Source organism: Chiloscyllium punctatum, chromosome 12, assembly GCF_047496795.1.
Source record: "Chiloscyllium punctatum isolate Juve2018m chromosome 12, sChiPun1.3, whole genome shotgun sequence".
Taxonomy (NCBI): domain Eukaryota; kingdom Metazoa; phylum Chordata; class Chondrichthyes; order Orectolobiformes; family Hemiscylliidae; genus Chiloscyllium; species Chiloscyllium punctatum.
The window spans coordinates 19,231,616-19,243,364 of NC_092750.1; the positions used below are offsets into that span (position 1 = coordinate 19,231,616).

Below are 11,749 nucleotides of genomic sequence, written 5' to 3' on the forward strand. Positions count from 1 at the left end.
TTGTTAGTATTTTGTTAGGAACCATTTCATCTTTTGGAATGGAATTATAAGAGCAGTTATATGTTGTGACACCACTCTTGCTAGGAATTAGGCGAGAATGTTGGAGATTTTACTTACAGCCTTACACATTATCTTGACAAACTTTCATCCCAACAGTCTTGGATAGATTGGAATCCTGATCCCAAAGGTAATGGAACAATAAATGTGATTCACAATCCAGCAATCCTACAGGGTCACATGACAGCTCTCAGCACCTTCAAGCCAATAGATTATGGGATCATTCCTCATGCTCCACATTTAAAAGTGCTAAGTTTTGGGGATGCATCTCAATCTCCTCCTGAAGTCGCCAGCATAACTCTACACTTTGCAATAATTAAGCAGTGGACAAGTGCATTCATTGACATACAACACAACTGCGCAATATGTTGCTAAATTGTGCATACACTGTGAAATGCAATCTCTATGCTGCCAAATGGGAGGTTCATGCTGGAAGGAAGTCTTAAGCTCTGACCACCATTACTCCCATAACAGGGAATGGCTAAGATCAACTCTTTGCAGGTCACCCATAGTATCTTTTTATCAACCTAAATAATACAACAACAATTTACAATAGTGTGAAATTATTCTCACAGTAAGACATCTCAGGGTACTTCACAAGAGCACAATCATGCAACGTTTGTCACTAAATCACATAGGGAGCAATTTGAGCCAGTTACCAAAAACTGGGACAAAATATGAAGGTGGCATAGTAGCTCAGTTTCCTCCAGGTACTCCAGTTTACTCCCATAGTCCAAAGATCTGCAGGTTAGGTTTATTGGCCATGCTAAATTGCCCGTAGTGTACAGGGATGTGTAGGTTGGATGGATTAGCTATGGGAAATGCAGGCTTACAGGGATGTGGTGGAATCTGGGTGGGATGCTCTTCAGAGGGGCATCAATGCGCCAAATGGCCTGCCTCCACACTGTCGGGATTTTATGATAAGTGGATCATGGGCAATAAAATACTTACCCTCCTCATAAACACCTCTTCCTTTTTCAGAGAACAAGACTGACATCAACAGCAAAAGTCATACAGGAGCACACAACTTTGTTTGATCTTACAAGTTAACTCAAATCTCATGGTGAGCACCATCATGGTGATCTTTAATGGCATTTTCATCAAGAATTGCATTAAATGTTATTGACTTGGGTTACCTGGGAGAGTCATGCACAAATTCTTCCACTATCTTGGCTTTCAATGTAAAGGTCTGTAAAGAATGCTCCTTGAGAATCTAGCTGTTTTCATTATTCCTGGTACTAAAATGGGGAAATATGAAATCTTGGCAGCTCTCCTATAAGATGAATTTATTTCACTGACTCATGAATGACATCAAGGTTTGATCACCTTGTTACAGCAAGTCTTAGGCTGCAACTGAATGTTGTGGTAACGACACTCAAGGGAAACAAACCAGTTCTTTCTGATTAGTGCCTAATGCCCTCAAACCTTCCCCTTCACTTCCCATCCCTTTTTTTTGTGTTAATACATCTTTGTTTCTACCATGTTCTCATTTCATACTTCAATGTTTCCCAGTATATTTCCAAAAGCAAGGGCTTTGGTTGTAGAAGTGACATCACTGACAATCTCAACATGATTGTTTCAGATGCATGAAATCTGATCCACCGTAACTGCTGGCACAATATTGTCTGCTAGTGAATTACACTGCTATTGCAAATTTAAACTTGCATCACTGGTCCACACGGACTTCCATGGTCTGTCCATTTTCTACCATCACTAATGGCCAACCTTTAGAAGGTGGGTGCCTGCAACTGAATGACCTGTGCAGTCTGTAAGAAGTGTGACCAGCCTGCAGTCATTAGCTGCAGAATGGAGGAAGGAGCATATAGCTGAGAACGTGAATAATGTTTGCCTCTTTTCATTTTAGTCCAATATAAGCAGCAAGATTGGCTATTCCTGGTGAAGGGTTGACACCCGAAACGTGGATTCTCCTGCTCCTCGGATGTTGCCTGACTGGCTATGCTTTTCCAGCGCCACACTCTTCGAGCAAGATTGAGTACCCAGGGAAAGAAGTAGCCAGCCCCAGGTCACTGTCAAGAGCAACTGCTGAGAAGGATGCATTACCACAGTCTCATGAGCTTCTTTTGATGCAGCGGGAAAACACCTCTGGTAATCCGAACCTTCAGCTGCCATCCAGAAGAAGCAAGAGACTAAGTATAAAATGAACACGTGTGGGCTTTCCCATGTTAAGAAAGAGAAAAAGCAAAATACTGTAAATGCTGGTTATCTGAAATAAAAACAGGAAGTACTGGAGAAATTCAGCAATCTAGCAGCCTTGTGGAGAGAGAAACAGAGTTAATATTGCTGAAGAAGAGTTGTAATGGATTCGAAACATTAACTCTGTTTCTCCCTCCACAGACACTGCCAAACCTGCTGAGATAGAGTGCTACTTGTTCATATTTTAGTTAAGGAAAAGTAGATTGGCTTGTGTGCACTTGTCTAAACCATGATATATACAATATCAATGGTTGTTATGTATGGAGGCTACAGTCATGATACACTTGGATGGTGTTGCCAGCATTGTTAAGGTGTTGATGATTGACATGGCAATGTGTGGTACACAGGGAGAATGTGCTGTTATTTTGTCAGACTGGCAGTAGCCTGCAGGAATGAATTATCTGGATAGGACAAGAAAGAATTAAAGGTAGATATTGTTTCCCAGAAGATTAAATATCAGTGTAGACGTTAACTGTGAGGCTGCTTGCAGTAAATGCTGCCCTATGTCTTCTCTGTTCTGTCCAGTAGTGCTCCACCTTGCCCATGACAACATCATGCAAGAGTATGCCCTGGGGAATGTTAAACCAACTCCTAAACTATTAAGAGTCAGCCAAAAATGGGGAAATACAAAATCTTGGCAGCCCTCCTGTAGAAACAAAGATGTATTGACAAAAAAAAGGGATGGGAAGTGAAGGGGAAGGTTTGAGGGCATAAGGCACTAGCTGAAAATGTGTTGCTGGAAAAGCAGGGCTCACACCCGAAACATCGATTCTTCTGCTCCTTGGATGCTGCCTGACCTGCTGCGCTTTTCCAGCAACACATTTTCGGCTCTGATCTCCAGCATCTGCAGTCCTCACTTTCTCCAGGCATAAGGTACAAATCAGGAAGAACTGGTTTGTTCCCCTTGAGTGTCATTACTACAACCAATCGGTTGCATTGTTACACATGCAGCAGTAGTTCATGGCTTCATGCTATGTGCTTCAATACTGAAGTACAAACATCGAAGCTAATACCCCTGCATGGTGCTGAGAGAGGACCACACTGTCTGAGATATTCTTTCAGATAAAGTACTGAATACTCTCTCAGGTGAATATGAAAGATCCCATGGCACTCGTTTTAAAAAAACAATGGAGTTACTTCTGGTATCCTTGCTAACGTTTATCCTTTAGTCTACAAATGTTAAAAAAAAATCAACTACCTAGTCATTACTGTGTTTTGGTACTTGTTGTGTTTAAATTGGATGCTGTGTGCCCTATATGAAGACAGAAACTAGACTTTGTTTTTAGAAACCCTAACTGTGGATGGGGTATATTGAATGTGGGTCTGGTATTTTGTCAGCTTGTTTTACCCGTCAAAAGCAAATCCAGCTATTCATGGGAAGAATAGCAACAAAGAAACCAAGTAAAAGGGCACCCTCAGCTGTAGAAATCTGTATCGGGGCTCCTCAGTTGATCATATCAGCTGCTTCACCTCATATCACAGAATCTAACCTATGCAGAATAAATTAGCAGTGCAGGCCCAGCAAACTCATAGCTGCTTCTCCACAGGCTCTCACTCTGATGGATACAAATAAGGACACCAATACTTAACTCAAGAACACAAAGAAAAACAAAGGGTTTGTTGTCAGCTAGCAGAAAACTGAATAAAGGCATGAGTAAATGATCGATTGGCAGTGAAAACTAATTTTATGGAACTAGCTGCTCCATTCTGATAAAATAAAGATAAAACAGTAAGATTTATCCAATGGTTGCTTGCTTTGTCTATGCTGCACAGTTCAATGCTATCTGCCATGATACTGCATTTAGATTGTAGGACTTTCACCATATCTCAATTAATTGGGGGTCCTTTCAGTTATTGGACCATCCTAGTGCCTGAAATACATGTAAAAATAGTATTTTATATGTAGGAGAGGTCTTTGTGTTATTTGGATAGAGTCAATCTAATGTTTGTTCATTTCCTTGATATGCTACTGTACAAATTGAATTGCATTTGTGACTATGTATGTATGTACATAAAGATATTTTTCATGAGTAAAGCATATTTTTGAAATTAAAAAAAACAAGTTAGCTGTCATGGACTCTCCTCCACCCAATTAATTTCCAAGTAGAACGTCCATGAAGAGAAAATAGCATTAAATGTCTCTTCTTCACCCATTTCAAACATCATCAAACAGATACTTCAGCAACTGTGACTTTACAATCCCCATCATTGATGCCATCAGCTTGTTAAAGTCTTCCACCAACGCTGTGGCCTCTCGCCTACTCAAGGCAGCAGTGCAGGTATGGAACCAGGCATCTAACACAAAACAGCCCCACACATATATCTTCCAACCCCCACTCTACATATACTGAGCTGACAAAGAATGAGGAAAGAACTATTAGCTACTGAGTAGGTATTGCAGTCTGTACAAGTAAGGCTTCAACGAAATAACCTTTGTAGTAAAGTGTTACCACTACTTAGGTACTGCAGTGACCCTTCAGGCCATGACTCAAAATACACCGTGTACTACTAATTTGATAGAATAAGATTTAAATATTTTACAATTTAATCTACCGTACAGTTCCCACATTATCAAGATTTCTCTCCTACTCTTTTCAGCTTTAGTAGTATCTGCAAGATGAACATTGGTTTCTCAATAAATATGCATGTCGATAATACCCAGAGTATCAAAACCTTTACAATGAAAAGACTTGCACTTGCCCTCTTTCTGTCTTACTTTCAGGTAGAAGTGATTCACCTCTTCTTCTTCCCCTTCACCCCGTCCAGACTGGGTACAAGGAGCATTGCCTTGCTTTGCAGAAGATGATGTTGTTTGACCTGTGACACCTGCTGCAACAATTGTCCTAAGAGTCACAGAATCAAAAGCAGACGCAGTGCCAAAGTACACAGGACTTGTCCTAACAACGCATTTCACTGGGAGTGTCAAAATAAAGTCTGTGGTCCACATACAGCTCCCAAGTCCAGGCAAGACAAGTCCTTGAATCCCAGCAAGCACAGTTTTAATTGTGTTTAGAGTTCTTTGGACTTTGTGCCTTGAAGCTTTGAAAATATTAGTGTATAAATTCTGAATTGGTTAGGACTGTAATTTCAAATAAATACTGTCTCTCTTTTCTTCTGCCCTTGTTGAGGGGACTTGGACTGTGGACTTTTGTTGTATTGGTCCCTCAAGCTTGCCCTGTCAGTCAACAGCATTATGGCTGATCTACCACAGGCTTCAAACCTTCTTTTGTTCTAACCCATCATAGTTGTCACCACCCTGATATTTAAACAACTCTACTTCCTGTTTAATACTTTCAGTGATCTAGACTTCACAGGTATTTGGGCTAAAGAATCTCAGACGTTCACTACCCTCTGGGAGACAAAATTTATTCGCATCTCACTTAAATGAGTGTCTCTTTATTCTGTAATTCCATCCCCTAGTTAGAGAGTCCCCCACTACTGGAAACATTTTCTACAGTGTTTGCCACAGTCTTCAATAAGTAACACTCCTGCTCTTCCTACCCATCATCAAGGTAATAAAAGGACATAACAATGTCCTTTTATAACAACTAACCTGTTTGGCCATGTTAGAAACACAAATTCCATGGTCAAAAGGTCCTGGCACAGGACTTGACATGAGAACTCCTGACTCAGAGATAGGAATACCACAAGACCTCCTCAACAAATAAATTCCAAGTAATCGGAATGCAAGATTAAATGTTACGGCGTCTACTTTTATTATTCAGCAGCAGATTGGCAAAGAGTGTTTTAAAACTGCCCTATCACGCTGGCCCTCAGTCCGTTGTCTTTTAAGGACTGGGCAACATTGCCACTTAAAAGGTGAACTGCAAACCTTGATTGAGCTTTCTGATGTAATTCATCAACTCCAGATTGGTGCAATACAAGGGTGGAAAGTAGTTAGGAGACAACTTAGAGTGGTGTCAGACATTTCTGATTGCAGCCTAGCCCTATCTCTGAAATTCCCACCCTATATCTTTCCACCCCTCTATATCTCCTTCCTCCTTTCAGTTGCTATTAAAATTTGCCACACATTGACTGTGATTATAGTCAACTTATAAAAGTTTTTTTTTAATGGTTCTGCATTAAACTTTGATTAAACTCTCTGAAGAATCTTGGGATGTTTTATTGCAGCAAAGGTGTGATATAATGCAAGTTGTTGATGTATGAATACTCCATATGAAATACAAGTGAAAACCAAATTGCTCAATTTTGCTACTGATCCCAAACTCACAAGCAATAATCAATACCAACTTTAATTATTAGATATCTTCAGTTTTTTTTGTCTCTAACCAACTTTTATCAGGCAGATAGCAAGAAGCAACTGATCAAAGCACTCCAACAAGTTTGTTTCAAATTCTTCCTCTTTCTAAGACAACAGACCCAAAACATCCTTGGGCCAAGATCCAAAGAAATTTTGCTTGAAGATTATGTTTTCAGGATCTTCAGCACTTGCTTTGCCTTAGAATGATAGGACAGCAAGAATTCCAGCAATTTAATTAAGCATAGCAGGTGCTCTCACCACCAGATGCACAACTCTTGCATCCACCACAGCAGAGAAACTGAAAAGTCTACATCTGATTCTGCACCACCACACCACACACACACACACACACACACACACACCACCACCACCACCAGCAGAGTGCAGTGTCAAAATGAAATTATTTTTACTGAAAGTGTTTATTTAGCAATGCAGCATTTTACATGACAAATAGCACTTTAGACTTTGAAATGCTTCCTTTTGAACATCTGTACTTTATAACAAATGGTTATAATTGCATTTAGTTTGTTTTTGAGGGAGTACTTAAACATAAGAGCATTAAAATGGTTGAAGTAATAGCAGCAAATACTGGAAACACTGTATCATTATTCGAGTTTGAAAGAAGGTCATGAACAAAAGTTGAAAATTCAAACCCACCAATTTAAGCAAAACATATTTCTTATACTAATTACTGTGTTAGAGGTAATTAGTTAAAAAGTGCAAATTAGTTGTCTTTTCTTCATTTGAATAATACTTGGTCCTCACGATAAAATCCTAAAGACATTTTACATATGCTTGATACTGAAGTGAGGATTAAAATAAATTATAAACTAAATCCTTCATTTGCACAAAACACTGAATTTAAACTTGAGCTAAGAGGGACACAAAGTTTAAACATGTCCTTGGAAAATAAATGTTGATTAAAGACAGAGCCCTGTAATCAGGTATATGTGTTTTAATCTGGTGTGGGACCAGTAAAAAAGGACTGTGATTATCACATCTGTAAGTTAATGTTTCCTGAGAAATATCTACTTTTCAAAGCATTCTATTTGTTCAATATCGTAGTTGCCAAGATGAAGAGAGTTGTGTGCATTCTGACATTGCTTAGTTCAACAAGATATATTATCAACCATTTACAGGGGAATCTGGTGAATGGAGATAAGACTTATTTTTAGACCAAAAAAAATTATAAAGTAGGATTCTGGCTGCAATCATAGTTGGCAATCAGATTCACAGCTGGAGACAATCAGGCACCATTCTGGTGCCAAAGAGACACAATGGCAGCAATTAACAACCAATCATTTGACCGACTGGCTTCCCCTGCAATACTTTCCTCTACAATGGCATGGTCATTCATACACCAACATTTCAAAACCAGTAATTGCTACTATGCTGCAGATCAAAACTATGATCTGCCCCACCACAATGTGTCAATGCTGATTGTTTGACGCAGAAGTCAGGAGATGGATTAGAATGGAATGTACAGGGATGGCTCAACACTAAAAACCAAGGCAACTTGCCCTCTCACCTGCAAGGGACCATTTACTTATCACCTTCCAAACTAGCTCAGATTTTCACATCTGCAGTTTTTGCGTACTCAGTTTTAGTAGTACCTCTGCTGGTCAAGTCAATGAACTGCATACCAGTTGCCTGCAAGTATAATATTTCCTACTGACTCATTCTGCATGGCTTTGTTCAACTGAGTCCTTCCTGTGCAGTCACATGAGAATGTTTTGTGTCTGGGTGTTGTCATTTACCAAATTCTTAATGGTGAAGAATATTGTTGTCTTCATCAAATGTTGTAATGGCTCATGTGTCCTGACTCATCATGCCCTCTCAATGTTATGTATATACTCCATGTCGCAATATTGAGCACCATCTATTTGCAAATGACAACTCCCACATTCTATATTGCAAACAATATAGATTCCATTGTAACACAATTTACCACCTCATTGTAATTTGTTTTGGACATTGCAACCCAGTGCTGGCATTGAACTGTCTTGCTGTGATATCTCTACTTCACATGCCACTATGTATCAGTTCATTGCCACAATCATTGTACTCATCAGTCTTTTCTGTCATATTGCTATAAAATCTACCTATGGTTATATTTCTCACTTACTCAAACTAAGGTGCACCTAATCCTTGATTGCAATAAGAGGTATCCAGTTCTTGTGCCACTATCAGATTACAAAATCCATATGTTAGATTTAACCACTCCTTGAACAGAAAGCCTATTTGCTGTGATTTGATGAGGCTGAATAAACACAGAGAGACATATCTGCCTGGGTATGTGCTGGCATTTACCAACATCTGATGCTGCCACTTACTGCCTCCTGTTGGTGCTACCAATCCAGTATTCATACGCCAGTATTGCTAATAACATGTTCCCACTCTATGTGGTGGAATTTGGTGGAGACATGTGCTACATCGTACTGCCAATATGATACTGGTGCATAAATCCTAAACCACCTTATCAGTGACCCCTGAATGTTGCAAAGACAGCGAGAATGAGAAGCACCATGATATTTGAGCAGGGGATGGGTGATATTTGAGGGGGTGGGTGACGTTTGAGGTGGGTGGATGATGTTTGAGGAAGGGGTGGATGATATTTGAGAAGGGGGTGGGTGACACTTCAGGTGGGCGGATGATGTTAGGGGAGGTGAGTGATATTTGAGGAGGGAGTGGATGATATTTGAGGAAGGGATGGGTGATATTTGAGGAGGGGGTGAGTGATAGTTGAGGGGGGTTGGATAATATTTGAAGGGAGTGGGTGACATTTGAGGGTGTTGGTGATATTTGGGGTGGTGGATGGTATTTGGGGGGGGTGGGTGATATTTGAGGAGGGGTTGGGTGATATTTGAGGAGGGGGTGAGTGATATTTGAGGAGGGGGTAGGTGATATTTGAGGAGGGGTGAGTGATATTTGAGGAGGGGTGAGTGATAGTTGAGGGGGGTTGGATAATATTTGAAGGGAGTGGGTGACATTTGAGGGTGTTGGCAATATTTGGGGGGGTGGATGGTATTTGAGGGGAGTGGGTGATATTTGAGGGGGGTGGATGACAACTGAGGAGGGGGTGAGTGATATTTGAGGAGGGGGTGAGTTATATTTGGGGAGGTGGTGGGTGATATTTGAGGAGGGGGTGGGTGACAATTGAGGAGGGGGTGGGTGATATTTGAGGAGCAGCTGAGTGATATTTGAGGAGGGTGTGGGTGACATTTGAGGAGGGGGTGGGTGATATTTGAGGAGGGGGTGGGTGATATTTGAGGAGCGGGTGAGTGATATTTGAGGAGGGGGTGAGTGACAATTGAGGAGGGGGTGGGTGGTATTTGAGGAGCGGGTGAGTGATATTTGAGGAGGGGGTGAGTGATATTTGAGGAGGGGGTGAGTTATATTTGGGGAGGAGGTGGGTGATATTTGAGGAGGGGGTGGGTGACAATTGAGGAGGGGGTGGGTGATATTTGAGGAGCAGCTGAGTGATATTTGAGGAGGGGGTGGGTGATATTTGAGGAGGGGGTGAGTGATATTTGAGGAGGGGGTGAGTGACAATTGAGGAGGGGGTGGGTGGTATTTGAGGAGCGGGTGAGTGATATTTGAGGAGGGGGTGAGTGATATTTGAGGAGGGAGTGGGGTGACATTTGAGGAGGAGTGGGCGATATTTGAGGAGGGGGTGAGTGATAGTTGAGAGGGGGGGGTTGGATAATATTTGAAGTGAGTGGGTGACATTTGAGGGTGTTAGTGATATTTAGGGGGGTGGATGGTATTTGAGGGGGGTGGGTGATACTTGAAGGAGGTGGGTGACATTTGAGGAGGGGGTGGGTGACATTTGAGGAGGGGGTGAGTGATAGTTGAGAGGGGGGTTGGATAATATTTGAAGGGAGTGGGTGACATTTGAGGTTGTTGGTGATATTTGGGGGGGTGGATGGTATTTGAGGGGGGGTGGGTGATACTTGAAGGAGGTGGGTGACATTTGAGGGGGTGAGTGATATTTGGGGGGGGGGGAGGGGGTTGGATGATATTTGAAGGGGGTGGATGATGCTTAAGAGGGTGGGTGACATTCGAGGGGGGAGTGGATGATATTTGAATAGGGAGGGGGTGGGAACGGACGGTCCGAGCACCAATCCCCGGAGCCTCAGCAACAAAACAAGAAGTAAGCAGCCAGATTCCAAACCACACACAACAGGATCTGCACAGTCCGCCTGGAACCCATCTCCTTACCACATACATTATAACGCACAACCTACAGCAGGATCCAGGCAAATAAGAAGAGAAAGGAATCTTAACAACTGAAATAAAGAGAGCTATCCCAAATCTCACGCTGTTTCATTTTATTTTTTTTTAAAAACCCACGGGGTTTGAATTGAATGCATCACAAACTTGCACATTCCCCTCGCAATGTTCATTCAGATCATTCTTTATCGTTCCTGTTTTAAAAAAAAATTGTCGGAAAACGCAGGCGAGACGAGGTTTGGAACTTCTGCCGAAGGCTGGGAGCTGTTCACAGGTAGCGAGCAAGACCCCTTTCTGCTTTTCCCCTCCTCTCCTTCATTCCCCCTCCCTCATTTCCTTCCCTCAGCCCCTTCCCTCACCTGCAGGACACCGTGATCTCGATCTTGGTGGCGGGGACACTGGCCTGAAGCGGATCGAAGTCTCCAATAGATGCCATTCTCTCCCTGTTTGCTTGTTGCTGTCTCTCTCTCTCTCTCTCTCAGTCTGACTCTCCCCTCACTAACTCCCCCCTCTCTCACACACACATGACATCACACGCCTGACCATTCCAGACTCTACTCCCACCTTTAACAAGATTTCAAACATATCGGCTCAGTCATCACTTAGGAACCCACAATCATTGAGCAACTTTACAGAGAGGGGGCTCCATTGACAGTTTGGAAACATTCATCCATACAATGCCTTAAGGTGGAGCGAGTCAGTAAAAGTCTTTTTTTTAATGAAGAGCGTGTTTACAATTTAGTGCACATAATTCCACCTCTGCAAGTCTTCATTCATTAATATTTATACTTCCTTTTGCACGCACGCGAATGTTTCGCCTTCCCTGACAAGCCCAAACTGGGGAATGCCGTGATGATTTGGCTGTGGCTGTTTGGCCATTTAATTTGACCTAACGCAGCGTGTTCAGCAATTTTCCAGTTATGTTCGCGACAGGAGCGCGAAATCAAAGAATTGTCTCTATAATAGCTCAGCGTGTTCCCGATC

The 11,749-nt window shown here is 41.9% G+C and overlaps 1 protein-coding gene across 1 annotated transcript in view; it reads right to left on the reverse strand.

The window, feature by feature from the left end:
- LOC140483647 (copine-9-like) overlaps positions 1-11,244 on the reverse strand; it is a 404,134-nt gene extending 392,890 nt beyond the window's left edge. Inside the window, exon 1 of the mRNA XM_072581965.1 lies at positions 11,125-11,244. Within this exon, the coding sequence (XP_072438066.1) occupies positions 11,125-11,201 (77 nt within the window). The 5' untranslated portion in view covers positions 11,202-11,244. The remainder of the gene's footprint in view (positions 1-11,124) is intronic.
- Between the last annotated feature and the right edge of the window lie 505 nt (positions 11,245-11,749).